Here is a 17,531-nt window from a genome sequence, read left to right on the forward strand (position 1 = left end):
TCCCCTTCCCTTCATGATTTAAAGTCTTTCTGGTGCTGAACTTGTTGAGCCCCTAACAGGTCTCATCAGCAGATAAAGAGTGGCAGCTTTCATCCAAACAGATGTTAGACCTCATGAGCATCCTCACCAGGTGCTTGTCTGTGTCTATCAGCAGCTGCAGTTGTCCTTCCAAGCCATGCCCCATGGTTCTAACACCACTGTTGTTGCCATGGACAGAAGCTCTGAGTGCAGCCTCAGCAGGTTTGCCAACAACACCAACCTGTGTGGGGCTGCTGGCAGCTGGAGGGAAGAATCCGTCCAGAGGGAGCTGGGCAGGCTGCAGAGCTGGGCACAAGCCAAGCTCAGGAGGTGCAACAAGGCCAAGTGCAAGGTCCTGCAGCTGGGTCAGGGCAGTCCTAAGCACCAATCCAGGCTGGGCAGTGAGTGGCTGAGAGCAGCCCTGAGGAGAGGGACTTGGGGGTGCTGGGGGAGGAGAAGCTCAGCAGGAGCCAGCAGTGTGCACTTGCAGCCCAGAGAGCAACCAGAGCCTGGGCTGCAGCAGCAGAAGTGTGGCCAGCAGGGCAGGGAAGGGGATCCTGCCCCTCTGCTCTGCTCTGCTGAGACCCCACCTGGAGTGCTGCATCCAGCTCTGGAGCTTCTGGGACAGGAGGGCTGTGGAGATGCTGGAGAGTGTCCAGAGCAGGGCCAGGAGGATGCTGAGAGGCTGCAGCAGCTCTGCTGTGAGCACAGCCTGAAAGAGTTGGGGCTGTGCAGGCTGGAGCAGAGGAGGCTCCCAGGGGACCTTCTGAAGGGGGCTACAAAAAAGCTGGGGAGGGACTTTTGAGGCTGTGAGGGAGTGGCAGGAGTGGGGGGAATGGAGCAAAGCTGGAGGTGGGGAGAGTGAGGCTGGAGGTGAGGAGGAAGTTGTTGAGCAGGAGAGTGGTGAGAGGCTGGAATGGGTTGCCCAGGGAGGTGGTTGAGGCCCCATGGCTGGAGGTGTTTGAGGCCAGGCTGGCTGAGGCTGTGTGCAGCCTGCTCTAGGGTAGGGTGTCCCTGGGCATGGCAGGAGGTTGGAACTGGCTGCTCCTTGTGGTCCCTTCCAGCCCTGACTGATTCTATGATACCAGCACAGCTGTTAGTCACAGACTGCATGGGGTTGGAAGGGACCCTCAGAGGTGATCTTGTCCAGCCCCCTGCACTCAGCAGGGACATCTCCAGCTAGAGCAGGCTGCCCAGGGACACAGCAAGCCTGTCTTTGAATGTCTCTAGGGATGGGGCCTCTACCAGCACCTAGCAAGACATGCAGTGGCTGGTGGCAGGGATCTGCCCCAGGCCAGCAGGGCCACAGGTACCAAGCATCCCAGTGGAAAACAGATCCTCTGCTCCTCCCTGGAGAGCTGCAGCACTGCAGCTTTCTCCTTTCTTGGCTCATCTGCAGGACAAACAGCTTCTGGCCTCCAGTGCTGCTTCCTTCCAAGTGCTGGTGAAGACTCCAGCCAGTCCCAGAGATGAAGATGATGATGAAGGGCACTACTCAGTCCAAGCAGAACACTCACATGGGAAGGCAAAGCTGTTGTTGTGACCAGAGGCTTGGGGTTCTGCTCTCCACTGGATCTCACTCTGCAGGTCCAGATTCAAAGACTCTCTCTCTTTACTCTTTATCCACTTTGACTTCCTTCCTCTCTTCCCCTCCTTTGAAAGAAGGGAGCCACACACACAGCTCTGGCAGACTGCTACAGCAGCAGTCCCACTGCTCCTCTGGGCTTGAGATGACTTCAGCCAGAACCAACTGCCTGCTGGAGATGGCTGAGGGGCTTGGGGCTCCCTCACTCAGCTTCATACAATCAGGGAATCAGTCAGGGTTGGAAGGGACCACAAGGGTCAGCCAGTGCCAACCCCCTGCCATGGCCAGGGACACCCTGCCCTAGAGCAGTTTGCAGATGACACTGAGTTGGGTGGCAGTGTGGATGTGCTGCAGGGTAGGAAGGCTCTGCAGAGGGTCCTGGCTAGCCCAGGGTGAAGTGCAGCCACCAGTGCTGTGTGGTTCAGCCAGGCCCAGTGCTGGGTCCTGCATGTGGGCCACAGCAACCCCTTGGACACTCCAGGCTTGGGGCACAGTGGCTGGAAACTGCCTGGCTTAAAAGGACCCGGGGGTGCTGGTTGGCAGCAGCTGAAGATGAGCCAAGGTGTGCCCAGGGGGGCAATGAGGGCACCAGCAGCCTGGCCTGGATCAGCAATGGTGTGGCCAGCAGGAGCAGGGCAGGGATTGTGCTCTGGACTCAGCACTGCTGAGGCCACAGCTTGAGTGTTGGCTTCAGCTTTGGGTTCCTCACTGCAAGGAGGACACTGCGGGGCTGGAGGGTGTCCAGAGAAGGGCAACAGAGCTGGGGAAGGGTCTGGGGAGGAGCAGCTGAGGGAGCTGGGGGGGTTAGTGTGCAGAAGGAGGCTGAGGGCAGAGCTCATTGCTCTCTGCAGCTGCCTGAGGGGAGGCTGAAGGTTGTTGGTCTCTCCTCTCTAAGAACAAATGGTAGAACAGGAGGAAATGGCCTCGAGCTGCCCCAGGGCAGGTTCAGGTTGGACATTAGAAGAAACTTCTTCCCTGAAAGGGCTCTCAAAGCCGGGCACAGGAGGTGGCTGAATCCCCATCCCTGGAGGTGTTTGAGAGAGGCAGGGCAGAGCTGTGCTGCTGAGGGCCATGGCTTAGCCCCAGCCTAGATAACGTTTGGACTGGATGATCTGAAAGGGCTTTTCCAACCAAGCCCATTCTGAGACCTCCCTCACCCCCAGGCAGAGTTGGGCTGGATCAGAGCAGTTTCCATGCTCCCAAGCACTCAGGAGGGAGCCTCAGTGGTCTGTTTAGGTAAGGCTCCTCCCAAGCAGCCCACACTCCAGGTATAGATCCTTGCAGTCACCAGCTACCTTGGCAGGCTGTTTAGGGGCTGGCAGGTCAGCCCCTACCCCTGTGGGCAAGCTCCAGCTCAGGTTTTGCTTTCAGCCTATCCATGCCTGCCTCTGTAAGTCTCTTTTGGTCCCTGCTGCGCACCAGCAGCCTCTAGCGCCAGCAGTGCTGAGCTGACAGTGCTGAGCTGACAGTGCTAACAGTGCTGCTGCTTCTGAGCTTCTCAATCACCCACTGAGTTCTGACCCCAAACCAGCTGCATCTCAGCCCCTCCGTGCTCCTCAGGCTGCCCCAGGTGGGCATGACTGAGCCCCAAAGTCAGTCCTTAATGCTCCCTAGGGACAGCCACTGGGGAGCCTGCTGAGTGCTCCAGACAGACCTCATGTCCTGGGGACCATTCCCCTCTTTCAGCTCACTGATCTGAGCACTGGCTCAGAAGCTACAGCAGGACAAGGACTGGAGAGCTCTGTCACAAACCCCTTCCCAAGCCAGAGAACAGTCTCACAGTGTCACAGTCTCACAGTCTCACAGTATTATTAGGATTGGAAGAGACCTCACAGCTCATCAAGTCCAACCCTTTAGCACAGAGCTCAAGGCCAGACCATGGCACCAAGTGCCACGTCCAGTCCTGCCTTGAACAGCTCCAGGGACGGCGACTCCACCACCTCCCCGGGCAGCCCATTCCAGTGTCCAATGACTCTCTCAGGGAAGAACTTTCTCCTCACCTCCAGCCTAAATCTCCCCTGGCACAGCCTGAGGCTGTGTCCTCTCCTTCTGGTGCTGGCCACCTGAGAGAAGAGAGCAACCTCCTCCTGGCCACAATCTCCCCTCAGGTAGTTGCAGACAGCAATAAGGTCTGCCCTGAGCCTCCTCTTCTCCAGGCTAACCAATCCCAGCTCCCTCAGCCTCTCCTCGTAGGGCTGTGCTCAAGGCCTCTCCCCAGCCTCGTCGCCCTTCTCTGGACACGCTCAAGCATCTCAATGTCCCTCCTAAACTGGGGGGCCCAGAACTGAACACAGCACTCAAGGTGTGGTCTAACCAGTGCAGAGTACAGGGGCAGAATGACCTCCCTGCTCCTGCTGGCCACACCATTCCTGATGCAGGCCAGGATGCCACTGGCTCTCTTGGCCACCTGGGCACACTGCTGGCTCATGTTCAGGCAGGTATCAATCAGCACCCCCAGATCCCTCTCTGTCTGGCTGCTCTCAGCCACTCCGACCCCAGCCTGTATCTCTGCATGGGGTTGCTGTGGCCAAAGTGCAGCACCCTGCACTTGGAGCTATTGAAGCCATCCCATTGGACTCTGCCCATCTGTGCAGGTGGTCAAGGTCCTGCTGCAGAGCCCTTCTGCCCTCCAACCCAGCCACATCTGCCCCCAGCTTGGTGTCATCTGCACACTTGCTGATGACTGACTCCATGCCCTCATCCAGATCAACGAAACCATGCACAGCAGCAAACAGCCTGGGAGGCTGAGGAAGAGACTAAACTCTCCCAGCCACACAAGGACAGATCTGGAGTCACCCTAAAGGCAGATTTCACTGTCAAGAGTGGCCACAACAAACTTTAACTCCTGTCTGCATGTGGCCAAACCCCAAACAAACTCTAGAAGCTCTTGAACCCTGGGAAAGCTTTGATCCAGTCCAGACTTGGTGGCTCTGATCCACTTCAGCTGGGAAGGACCCAAATCTGCTCCAAATGTGTTTCACAACACATGTTTGGCTGCATTTTTTTTCAGCTAGGTCATAAATAGCACCCAGAGAACAATCCCTCCTCACCCACACCATCTGCCAGCAGAGAGCTACTCCCAGCCCCAGCCCAGAGCGGGCAGAAAGGGAAAAGAAGACTGCTAACAAAGGAGGAGGAAGCTTCAGAGCAGCTAACAAGGAGGAAGCTGAGGCAGTAGAGCTGCACAGCCTGAAGCAGAGAGTTTCACTAGAGCAGGCTGCCCAGGGAGGTGGTGGAGTGCCCATGGCTGGAGGGGTGGCAGAAAGCTGTGCCCATGGCAGCTGGGGACAGGGTTTGGTGGCCATGCTGGGGTTGGGTTGCTGCTTGGACTTTTCCAACTGAAACAGTTTTGTGATTCTATGAATGTTTGGAAAGAATTCAAGCTGGTGTGAAGCTGAAGCTGGTGTGGGATAGCAGCAAAGCACAAACTAAGAGTGATTGGCACTGGAATGGGCTGCCCAGGGAGGTGCTGGAGTTGCTGTGTTGCAGCCAAGCCTGGCTGGGGCACTTAGTGCCATGGTCTGGTTGATTGGCCAGGGCTGGGTGCTAGGTTGGGCTGGATGAGCTTGGAGCTCTCTTCCAGCCTGCTTGATTCTATTCTATTCTAAGATCACTCCCTGCAAGTCCCAGTGCCAGGTGCTGCAGCTGGGCCAGGCCAGTCCCAGGCACAGATCCAGGCTGGCTGCAGAGAGGGTTGAGAGCAGCCCTAAAGAGCCTTGGGGGTGTTGGGTGCTGAGCAGCTCCCCAGGAGCCAGCAATGCCTCCTGCAGCCCAGCAGGCAGCTGTGAGCTGGCTGCAGCCAGAGCAGTGTGGGCAGCAGGGCAGGAGAGGGCATTGTGCCCCTTGGCTCTGCTCTGCTCAGACCTCACCTCCAATCCTGCCTCCAGTGCTGCTGTCCCCAGCAGGAGGACACAGAGCTGCTGGAGTGAGGCCAGAGGAGGGCACAGAGCTGCTTCAAGGGCTGGAGCAGCTCTGCTGTGAGCACAGACTGAGGGAGCTGGGAGTGTGCAGCCTGGAGAAGAGAAGGCTCCAGGGGGGCATCAGAGCTGCTGCCAGTGCCTGAAGGGATCCTGCAGGAAGGCTGCAGAGAGACTTTTGCTGAGGGTCTCTGAGACAGGCCAAGGGGGAATGGTTTGGAGCTGTAGGTTTGGACTGGAGCTGAGGAAGTTCTTCAGGCTGAGGGTGGTGAGACTCTGGGATAGGATCCCCAGGGAGGCTGTGGATGTCTCTTCCCTCAAAGCCAGGCTGGAGGAGGCATTAAACAACCAAGTTGAGTTGAGAGCTCATGGCAGGGGGTTTGGAACTGGATGATCTTCAAGGTCCTTTCCAGCTTGAGCCATTCTATGACTCTTGTTATCCTCAGACTACAGACCCACCTGACTGCAGCTTCCAAGTGAGGGCACTTTGCCAGTCTGCTTCTTGCTGTCCTGAGGTGCCAGCTCCTGGCTGCAGCAGAAAGGCTGTGACCACAAACCACAGAGCAAGGCTGTGCCTTCCACATAACCTAGCTGAAAGTGAGGAAACCCAGCAGATGCAGCCAGCAAAAAGGAGGCTGGGGAGCTCTGCTGCCTGCACTTAGCACTGATTCTCTAAGAGCTGAGCTGTTAATGACCAATTAAGTACAGCCAGGCCCTAGATCACAGGAGAATCTCAGTAGGAAGGGACCTCAGGATGTCAGACTGCATTCCCCAGGGGCTTCATAGATTCACAGCATGGGTTTGGGTTGGAAGGGACCTCAAAGCTCATCCAGTTCCAAACCCCTGCTAGAGCAGGGCACGCAGAACACATCCAGGCAGACATTGAATACCTCCAGAGAGGGAGACTCCACAGCCCCCCTGGGCAGCCTGTGCCAGGCTCTGGCACTCTCACAGGGAAAAAAATCCTCCTCCTGTTCCCATGGCACTTCCTCTGCCTCAGCTCCCACCACTGCCTCCTGTGCTGTCAGTGGGCATCCCCCAGCAGAGCCTGGCTCCAGCCTCCTGCCACTCACCTTTGCACATTGCTAACCATGACTGAGGTCTCCCTTCAGTCTTCTGCAGGCTGCAGAGCCCAATCTCCCTCAGGCTCTCCTAGCAGAGCTGTTCCATTGCCTCCAGCATCTTTGTGGCTCTGTGCAGGACTCTCTCCAGCAGTTCTGTGTCCCTCTTGAACTGGGGGGCCCAGAATGTGGCCTCCCAGGGCAGAGTAGATGATGCCCCCCAGAAGCACCTCAGCCACCCATCCTGGCTGGTTCTGCACCTGCTGCCTGTTGCACAGACAGACCCTAGCAGGGTCACAGAGGCACAGCCAGAGAGATGCAGGAGTTCCTCAGCCCTGCTGGGAGAGGCAGAGCTCCAGCAGGCTCCTGTGGCAGCCCTTCTCTTACCTTGGCAAGGAAGCTCCACGCTGCATACTGCCCTGAGGTTGTGCTGCTTTTCAGCTTCACTGTGTGCAGCACCAGGAGGAATCCCAGCAGCCCACTGCAAGGCACGGGGAGAGCTTGTTAGGAAAGGACCTTAGTGGCAACTCAGCAACCTCTCTGCAAGCATCTTGGGCTGCTCTGCTCATGCAAACCTGCAGCATTAACCCCATCTGGAGGAAGGAAGCTGTCAGCTTACATCGTGTCCAGCCAGCTCAGGCTTTGTGCAGTGAGTAAAGGCTGAGTAAAGTCAGCCTGGTGCTCCCCAGGCTGGGCTCTAATGCACTTGTGCAAGCAGGCAAGTAGAGGTGGTTGGAAACAGGAGGTGAAATTCTAACTTCAGGCATTGAAATGGCTCTGGATAGGCACTGCTGACTTCTACAGGGGCCACACATTTGGCAACCTGCTCAGTTCAACCTCCACAGAGCCTTGAAATGAAAGAAAAGAACCACTGGAAAGTTTCTGCCTGAAGCTGCTGAAACTTCTTGAAGCCTAAATTCCAAGGAGGAAGTCAAACACACCTCTGCTGTAGAACAGAGATGAGTCAGGAGTGCTGGGAACAGAACACTCCCCAGCTCCCTGCTGGCAGTGAAGGGAGGCTTGATCCTCATGCCATACAGGACAGCAGTCCCCAGGGCTGCTGGGGCCAGGGCAGAAACTCTGTCCTGCAGCTGAGTGGACCTCGGAGAGCTTTGGCTCTGGATTTCATTTCACTTGTGGCACACAGTGCAAGGCTGCCAGCGTCAGGCAGCAGGAAAGGACCGAGGCAGGAGCACTGTGTGGCTGGCTGGGAGGCACAGGGAAGCTGCAGAGAGGACCAGCAGCACACAGCTGGGCAGGCAAAGGGTGCCTGGACATGCAGAGAGGGCAGGCTGCTCTGGGGGTGATGCACTGCAGTTATCTCCTCCCTGCAGGAGGGATGGAAGATCACAGGCTTACAGAGGGCAGGGGTTGGAAGGGACCCAAGGAGATCATCCAGTCCAAGCCCCCTGCCAGAGCAGGACCACACAGCCCAGCTCAGGGCACACAGGAACACATCCAGACAGGCCTGGAAAGGCTCCAGAGAAGGAGACTCCACAACCTCTCTGGGCAGCCTGTGCCAGGGCTCTGGGACCCTTCCAGGCAAGAAGTTCCTCCTTGTGCTGAGCTGGAACCTCCTGTGCTGCAGCTTCCATCCACTGCTGCTTGTCCTAGCCCAGGGAGCAGTGAGCAGAGCCTGTCCCTGTCCCCCCCTCTCCTGACCCCCAGCCCTCAGAGATTTAGAGACATTGATTCAATCCCCTCTCAGTCTTCTCCTCTCCAGACTAAGCAGCCCCAGGGCCCTCAGCCTCTCCTCACCAGGCAGTGCTCCAGTCCCCTCAGCATCCTCCTAGCCCTCCCTTGGACTCTCTCCAGCAGATCCCTGTCCCTCTTAAACTGGTGGCTCCTCGGGTCAGAAGTCCCTTGCAGGGCTCAGCCAAGTGCTGCTCCCTGCTCAGTGCAGGAGGCTAAGCTGTGCCTCAGCCTCAGGCAGCTGGATCCACCAGGGTAAGGTAAGGGCCCAGGGGCAGGAGGGAAGAGGGCTCCTGAGGCTAAGCCATGGCACAGGAGCCCAAAGGAAGATCCACTGTGCTTGGGGGCAAGGGAAGCAGCTCGGTGACAGAGGAGAGCCCAGAGGCTGCTCCCTGTGGCTCCCTGTGCTGAGCAGCAGAGCATTCCAGTGGGACAGCAGCAGCTTCCCAAAGTCCAGTGGTGCCTTAGGGCTGCTCCACACCTTCTGCCCTGCCCAGAGGGCTTTAGCTGAGAGTGGTTGGTTTGGTGTGGTTTAGGGATAGGAAGGGGAACAGCTAATTGCAACACCTGAAATGCTGCATGAACTACATGGAGCACTTTGCACCTGGCTACTGAGGCTTCAGACACTCTGCACAGCAAGGAGCCCTGGCTGCAGCTCCACTTTGGAGTGCTTTTACTAACTTTACTCTTACTTTAGCTTGCAGAGGTCTTCCTTTACTCTCACTTAGCTTGCAGAGGTCTTCCTTTACTCTCACTTTAGCTTGCAGAAGTCTTCCTTTACTCTCACTTTAGCTTGCAGAGGTCTTCCTTTACTTTCACTTTAGCTTGTAGAAGTCTTCCTTTACTCTCATTTTAGCTTGCAGAGGTCTTCCTTTACTCTCACTTAGCTTGCAGAGGTCTTCCTTTACTTTCACTTTAGCTTGTAGAAGTCTTCCTTTACTCTCACTTAGCTTGCAGAGGTCTTCCTTTACTCTTACTTTAGCTTGCAGAGGTCTTCCTTTACTCTCACTTAGCTTGCAGAGGTCTTCCTTTACTCTCACTCAGCTTGCAGAGGTCTTCCTTTACTCTCACTTAGCTTGCAGAGGTCTTCCTTTACTCTCATTTTAGCTTGCAGAGGTCTTCCTTTACTCTCACTTAGCTTGCAGAGGTCTTCCTTTACTCTCACTTAGCTTGCAGAGGTCTTCCTTTACTCTCACTTAGCTTGCAGAGGTCTTCCTTTACTCTCACTTAGCTTGCAGAGGTCTTCCTTTACTCTCACTTTAGCTTGCAGAGGTCTTCCTTTACTCTCATTTTAGCTTGCAGAGGTCTTCCTTTACTCTCACTCAGCTTGCAGAGGTCTTCCTTTACTTTCACTTTAGCTTGTAGAAATCTTCCTTTACTCTCACTTAGCTTGTAGAAGTCTTCCTTTACTCTTACTTAGCTTGCAGAGGTCTTCCTTTACTTTCACTTTAGCTTGTAGAGGTCTTTCTTTACTCTTACTTTAGCTTGCAGAGCTTTTCCTTTCCTTTACTCTTATTTTAACTCACAGAGGTTTTCCTTTACTCTTACTTTAACTTGTAGAGCCTTTCCTTTCCTTTACTCTCACTTTAGCTTGTACAAATCTTCCTTTACTCTCACTTTAGCTTGTACAAATCTTCCTTTACTCTCACTTTAGCTTGTAGAAGTCTTCCTTTACTCTCACTTTAGCTCATAGAGGTCTTCCTTTACTCTCACTTTAGCTTGTAGAAGTCTTCCTTTACTCTTACTTTAGCTTGTAGAGTCTTCCTTTACTCCTACTTTAGCTCGTAGAGGTCTTCCTTTACTCACTTTAGCTCATAGAGGTCTTCCTTTAGTCTCACTTTAGCTTGCAGAGGTCTTCCTTTACTCTTACTTTAGCTCATAGAGCTTTTCCTCTACTCTTACTTTAACTTGTAGAGTTTTTTCTTTGCTCTTACTTCAGTTTGTAGAGGTCTTCCTTTCCTTTACTCTTACTTTAGCTCACAGAGGTTTTCCTTTACCCTTACTTTGGCTTGTAGAGGTTTCCCTTTCCTTTACTCTTTAGCTTGTAGATGTTTTCCTTTACTCCCACTTGTTTTGCACCCAAAACTACATTATTTAGGTTGGGTTTTTTGTGTACTTGACTGTTGGTGTTGATGATGATGAGTTTGGGTTTGGCTTTTTGTTTGTTTGGGTTCTTTTAAGGCAAACCTCTTAAGGATGCTTTTCAGTGTCCCCTTTCAGTGCAAAGCCAGAGAGAAGGAAGCAAATGGCCAGCAGGCAGGAAAGCTTTTTGCCATCAGTTAGCATGATTTGGTTACTCTGAAGTGAAAACTGCATTTGGCCAAAGGCTTGGGGATATGAAAGACAAGAATCCACCTCTGAGATAATGAAGACCTCTAGGAAACAGATTTATGCTGTCCTGTGAGCATTACTCCTTTGGTCAGTGAACTTCTGCTGCTCCAGCCAAAAGAATGCTTAAAGCTTTGCCCTTTTATCCCCCCAAAGCATCCAGGCAAGTAACAAGAAGTACAGGCAAACAAATCCATGCACACTCCTGTACTGCTGAGGACTAATGCCTCAGAATCACTGCCAGCAGCAAGTTCTGCAAGGGCTGATCCCACCTGAGAAGCACTGCAGAGATGTTGCTTGTGCCAAAGCTTTGCTGCCTCAGCTAACAGCCCCTTTCCTGGTGAGCAGAATGCACTCAGCCACTGAACACACATCCCTCCAGCACCTCTGAGCCTCAGGCCTGAGGGTGCCTGTCCACAGGCAGACACAGCATCTCTGCAGCTCCACTGGCTTGTGCCAGCAGAGCCCAGCAGGACTAAGGCTGGGCATGCCCCCAGGCTTGTAGCTGAGAGCCAAGGTTGGAAGTCAGTGGTTAGAGAGGTTACCTGGCACAGCAGCTGCCATGAAACCTGTAGAAGTACAGGAATGGAAAGTCCAAGGCACTGAGGAGATCACCTGAGGGACAAAGCAATACACTCAGTGGAACATAGAGGAGGGAAATCAGGCAGTGTGAGAGGCAGGGGAGCAGCAATTACATGAGCAGGACTGGTGGAACGTGCCCTGGAGCTTTTACAGCTGGCTGGGCTCCTCCTTGGTGCTTCCCACATTTGGAGTGTGTTTAATGATTTCTCTCTGACCTTGCTTCTAGCCAGGTCCTGCCTTTGGCTGCCTCTTCCCTTGAGGTGATCACAGCCAGGCTGGGCAAGGCTTTGAGCAGGCTGATCACAGACTCACAGAGTGTCAGGGGCTGGAAGGGACCTCCAAAGCTTATCCAGTCCAACCCCCCAGGATCACCCAGAGCAGATCATACAGGAACACATCCAGGCAGGTTTTGAGTCTCCCCAGAGAGGGAGATGGGGGAGGGTGTCCCTGCCCATGGCAAGGGGTTGGAACTGGATGATCTCTAAGGTCCTTTCCAACCCAACCCATTCCATGATGCTATGAAAGGGGAAAGGAATACATCAGAGTATTCTCTGCTAGCATTCAGAGGACCCTGCTCAAGCAAGAGCTGCCAGAGGACAGACATGCAGCACAGCCTCTTCTTTCACTGCAGAGCTCATGATGGTTGCTACTGAGGCAACAGGAAACACAGACAGATGTAGTCTGCTTCCCCCCTGGCTTCTGAGCTCTGTCACACAGAGCTAGTGGAGAGGTTTAAGCAGATCCAAGCAGAGCTCTCAAGTACTTCCTTTCCAGGAACCTGGGCCCTGGGTGTTCTTGGCAGTCACAGCTCCCAGCAGCTCTCTGGCCTCCAGGCTCTACAGACGTGGAGGAAGCTCCATCCCTCACTGCCTGAGCTGCAGCCCTGTGCCTGTCTGTGTGGGGGCAATGCTGCACTCACCACCTGCACCAACAGGCAGGAGGGACAGAGAGCATCCACTGAAGTGCTCCCTGCTGGGCTCTGCTGCCTGAGAAAGCCTAGGGAAAGCCACAGACCAGCATCCCTGTCCTTCTAACCACCAGCACTTGAGTGTGACAGGAATGATCTGGAGCAGGGGATGGAGTCCAGCATCAGTAAGTTTGCAGATGACACCAAGCCAGGAGCAGCTGTGGAGCTGTTGGAGGGTAGCAGAGCCCTGCAGAGGGACCTGGCCAGGCTGGATGGGTGGGCAGAGGCCAAGGGGATGAGACTGAACAAGGCCAAGAGCAGGGTTCTGCACTTTGGCCACAACAACCCCAAGCAGCACTACAGGCTGGGGCCAGAGTGGCTGAGAGCAGCCAGGCAGAGAGGGCCCTGGGGGTGCTGGGAGAGAGGAGCTGCAGAGGAGGCAGCAGTGCCCAGGTGGGCAGCAGAGTCAATGGCATCCTGGGCTGGCTCAGGAGCAGTGTGGGCAGCAGGACAAGGGAGCTTCTTCTGCCCCTGTGCTCAGCACTGCTCAGGCCACCCCTGGAGTGCTGTGTCCAGTTCTGGGCTCCTCAGTTCAAGAGAGATGCTGAGGTGCTGGAAGGTGTCCAGAGCAGGGCAGCAAGGCTGGGAAGGGACCTGGAGCACAGCCCTGTGAGGAGAGGCTGAGGGAGCTGGGGGGGTGCAGCCTGCAGCAGAGGAGGCTCAGGGCAGAGCTCATTGCTGCCTGCAGCTGCCTGCAGGGAGGCTGTAGCCAGGTGGGGTTGGGCTCTGCTGCCAGGCAGCCAGCAACAGAAGAAGGGGACCCAGGCTCAGGCTGTGCCAGGGCAGGTTGAGGCTGGATGTTGTTAGGAAGTTGTTGTCAGAGAGAGTGATTGGCATTGGAATGGGCTGCCCAGGGAGGTGGTGGAGTGGCTGTGCCTGGAGGTGTTCTTGCCAAGCCTGGCTGGGGCACTTAGTGCCATGGTGTGGTTGGTTGGGCAGGGCTGGGTGCTAGGTTGGGCTGGCTGAGCTTGGAGCTCTCTGCCAGCCTGGCTGATTCTATGATTCTGTGATTGGTCAGCCCCAGCAAACAGTCCCAGCTCCTCAGTTCTAGGCTGTGATCTTTTGTTACCTCCAAGGCTGCCATGGGCTCAAGCCATGAGATCCATCTGATGGAAGCAGCCAAACAAAAGCTCTGCACAGCACTGAGGACAAAGCAGAGAAGGAAACTGAGCTCTGTATGGCCTGCTGGGACACTGCTCTGGTTCTTTACCATGTTCCAGGTTGTCTGCCCCACGCTGCTTTGCAAAGGTGTCAGTAAATACCAAGCAGATCACACCTTCTGCCCTCTCCCTACAGGAGATCTTATCCGTGGCCATATTCCTGCTGCATTCCAGGGCTGAAAGCCTACAGCAGGCTTTGACCTCTAAAAGTAAGCATGGAAAGGAAAGGCAACCTAGAACAGAACAACTCAATGCACTTTACCTGCTGGATGGGATGCAGAGGCCAAGAGCACCACACTGCAAAAAGAAAGCAAAGAGATTAATTGTGCAGAGGAGGATTTAGCAGCTCACACTTTGGGTTTGGGGTTTTCATGGTGAAACTTCCTCCAGTGAAGCAGAGCAGCTGAGGGGGAAGCATCTGTTCTGACAGCCAAAGGGAGCTGGTTCAGAAGGACACTCTGGAGCCACCTAACACTACCTCTCACCTGGACCAGAACTGTCACCACTATTGACCATGGCCTCTGTGGCTTTGTCTTAAAACCCTCCCAGCATGCAGGTTCCAACACTTCTCCCAAGAACTGGCCTCAAGGCCACCCTACCCTGCTGGTAAAGAAGTTCTTCCTGTGGGACAGGCTGGGAGAGTTGCAGCTACTCAGCCAGGGGAAGAAAAGGTTCCAGGGAGACCTTGGAGCAGCCTTCCAGTATCTGAAGGGGCTCCAGGAGAGCTGGGGAGGGACTTGTGACAAGGGCTGGGAGGGACAGGATGAGGAGCAAAGGACATCATGGCCTAGTTGATTGGATAGGGCTGGGTGAGAGGTTGGACTGGACAATCTTGGACTGGATGATCTTCCAGCCTGGCTGGTTCTATGATATGAAGGTGGAAGAGAGGAGCCTGAGACTGGAGATGAGGACATTTCTTTTACAGAGATAATTACCATGCTGAAGGTGCTCTGGGCACCCTGAGGATGCTCCTGCTCACTGCAGAGGGAGCTGGACTCAGCCTCTGGAGGTCTCTTCCAACCCAGCCCATCCTATGATTCTATGCAGCTAAATGGGACTGAAGTTAACTCTCTTGCACTGTGCTTTGGTTGTGGCAGTTGCCAAGGCAGGGATTGTAGAACCTGTAGTTATTTTGTGTCTGTAAAGCCCTGCCCACAGTTTGGGTTCTAATTCAGTCAGGAAAATCTTCCCAAGGATGCTTCTGGACAGTTCATTCCTTTAGGAGAATCAGAGCACTGGAAGAGTTTAGCCACACAATGGCTCTGCCTCACTGACAAACAGGCAGCCTGCAGCCCTAGGGCAGGTCTGTGCTGCTCACTGTGGGGGAGCAGGAATTGCAAGGTAGTCCTTGGCTCCTTTGTGGCAGTGCTGGAACTGCTCAGCCCTTGAGAGGCTTCCAGATCTTCCCAGGGTGCTGGGAAAGAGGCAGAGGATCTCTGACCTGATCCTGGTGCCTCCTGGCATGGAGATCTGCAGAGGTGCAGGCAGCATCTCCTGCAGCTGTGCAGAGGGCAGCATGGTGGTGGCACTGCTTGCCAGGGCCTGAGGCACTTAATGCCTTCTCCTGGGGAACTTGAAGCACTTCAGTTCCCAGGCAGTTCAAGCCCAAAACATCAGAGCTAAGCTGGTCTGAAGCACGAGGCAGAGCAGAACATGTTGTCCAAGAGCAGTGAGGTAGAGGCAGCAAGGCAGAAGCAGCACACACAGGAGCAGAGCAGTGAGCAGGAGCAGGCAGCAGCAGCAGCACACAGTGAGGCAGAGCAGTGAGCAGGAGCAGGCAGCAGCAGCAGCACACAGTGAGGCAGAGCAGTGAGCAGGAGCAGGCAGCAGCAGCAGCACACAGTGAGGCAGAGCAGTGAGCAGCAGCAGCAGCACACAGTGAGGCAGAGCAGTGAGCAGGAGCAGGCAGGCAGCAGCAGCACACAGTGAGGCAGAGCAGTGAGCAGGAGCAGGCAGCAGCAGCAGCACACAGTGAGGCAGAGCAGTGAGCAGCAGCAGCACACAGTGAGGCAGAACAGTGAGGCAGAGCAGTGAGCAGCAGCAGCACACAGTGAGGCAGAGCAGTGAGCAGGAGCAGGCAGCAGCAGCAGCACACAGTGAGGCAGAGCAGTGAGCAGGAGCAGGCAGCAGCAGCACACAGTGAGGCAGAGCAGTGAGCAGGAGCAGGCAGCAGCAGCACACAGTGAGGCAGAGCAGTGAGCAGCAGCAGCACACAGTGAGGCAGAGCAGTGAGCAGCAGCAGCAGCACACAGTGAGGCAGAGCAGTGAGCAGCAGCAGCACAACTGCCTGCAGCTTAGCTCAGTCTCTATGCCTTGCCCGAGGGCAGAGGCTCCTTTGGCCACAGAGAGTCACCAAGCAGATGGCAGTTGCCAAACTGACCAGGTTAGGTGAGCCCAGGGCTTGCTCACCCTTCTTTGGGCAAGACACCAACATCACCCAAGCACCTGTGGGTACCTGCTTGTCACTTTGGGAGGGGCCATAATGGCCCAAGCCTTCGTTTCCCTCCTGCCCTTGCTTGCCCCATCAGCAGAAGGCTGGGACAAGCCAGCACATCTGATAGGCCTGTTGGCCTTCCAGGACAGACTGGAGTCCCAGGGATGCTCCTACCAAGGACCTTTAAGGTGCTCAGACAAGAGCACACATCTGTCTAAGCAAAAGGACAAGCACAGCTTCACATTTGTTGCCCTTGCTCCTAACTTCTGCCCTCCACTCCACTCCTACCCTGCTGACTCCTCTCCTTTCAGCCAACCTGCATTCCAGTTGGGCTCTGCCCTCTCGCCTTAGGTGAGAGGAAATGTCCTGAACCTGTGCCAGGGGACGGTTAGGTTGGAGAGGAGGAAAAATGTCTTTGGTGCAGGAGTGGTCAGACACTGGCACAGGCTGCCCAGGGAGGTGATGGAGTGCCCATGGCTGGAGGTGTTGCAGAGAGCTGTGGCCATGGTGGGGCTGGGTTGCTGCTGGACTGGGTGAGCTTGGAGAGCTTTTCCAGCTGACACAGTTCTCTGATTCCATAGTGCTCCCACACCACTTTAGCTACCACTCCAAGGAGAGAGGTCAAGACAGATGGGATGTGGGGAACCCAGCAAACCTCTCTGTGCCTCACCTCAAAGGAAGCCTCCCAGTGGGAGCCAAGCACAGCCAATGTCCTGACTTCCATGGCTCTCTGAGGACTCACCTGAGCTTTGAGCCCCTTCTAAATCAGCAACCACAGCTGAGCCTGGCCAGTGGCTCTTCTGCTGGCTACAACAAACCAAACCACTTCTGTCCCCACAGATGAGACAAACCATTGCCAGTCTGAACCCAACCCCACTGAGGGCTCTGCAGGCTCAGCTGCTTGCAGAGGATGCTTCTGTGAGCACTGCCCTGCCCTGCCCTTCTGGCAGCTCTCTACAGCTTTCAGTTTCTGAAGAGGGCTACTGCCAGGGAGCTGCCCTGCAAATATGCTTTCTGGAAGTGACTGATCACTGCTGCACCTGGTGAGGAAAACCAACTGCCTGATGAACATCTCCTTCCCTGCCCAGGTGGAGATTGGCAAGTCCAGCTACAGCCAGAGGCAACAAAGTTCAGCTGCTAAGTCCTTCAGCTTGGCACTCTTCTTCCTCTGAGTGCCCTGCTGAAGAAACACTGCAGCAGAGGTGGCTGTGAGGTTTCTGAACGAGCCAGGGCTGAAAATGAGGACAGTGAGAAGATAGCCCAGATTCAGGAATGCTTGGGTCAGAAGGGACATCAGAGAACATCTCACTGCAACCCCCTGCCGTGGGCAGGGACACCTCCCACCAGCCCAGCTTGCTCAAGTCCTCATCACAGGATCACAGAACCTTAGAGGTTGGAAGGGACCTCCAGAGGTCATCCAGTCCAACCCCCTGCCAAGGCAGCACCACCCAGGGCAGGGCACACAGGAAGGCATCCAGGTGGGTTTGGAAAGTCTCCAGAGCAGGAGACTCCACAACCTCTCTGGGCAGCCTGCTCCAGGGCTCTGCCACCCTCACACCAAAGAAGTTTCTCCTCATGTCGAGGTGGAAACTTCTCTGGTCCAGTTTGTAGCCTTTGCTCCTTGGCACTGCCCCCCAGCCCTCAGGTATTTGCACACACTGATCAGATCTCCTCTCTCCTCTCTTCTCCAGACTAACCAGCCCCAGGGCTCTCAGTCTCTCTCCACAGGGAGATGCTCAGGTGCCCCACTCATCCCCATGGCTCTCTGCTGGACTCTCTCCAGCAGG

General features: G+C 55.2%; 1 protein-coding gene across 7 annotated transcripts in view; it reads right to left on the minus strand.

Moving 5' to 3' along the window:
* The window catches only part of TMEM241 (transmembrane protein 241), a 77,077-nt gene that overhangs the window by 17,823 nt on the left and 41,723 nt on the right, over nt 1-17,531 (minus strand). For 6 of the 7 annotated variants that reach the window (XM_064170467.1, XM_064170469.1, XM_064170466.1 and 3 more), the window contains 3 exons: nt 13,573-13,607; nt 11,147-11,216; nt 6,969-7,062 (listed from right to left, as the gene is read on the minus strand). In XM_064170467.1, the coding sequence (XP_064026537.1) occupies nt 6,969-7,062; nt 11,147-11,216; nt 13,573-13,607 (199 nt within the window). The remainder of the gene's footprint in view (nt 1-6,968; nt 7,063-11,146; nt 11,217-13,572; nt 13,608-17,531) is intronic. The other variant, XM_064170470.1, reaches the window with a different exon arrangement.

Source organism: Pogoniulus pusillus, chromosome 34 (assembly GCF_015220805.1).
Source record: "Pogoniulus pusillus isolate bPogPus1 chromosome 34, bPogPus1.pri, whole genome shotgun sequence".
NCBI classification, from domain to species: Eukaryota; Metazoa; Chordata; class Aves; order Piciformes; family Lybiidae; genus Pogoniulus; species Pogoniulus pusillus.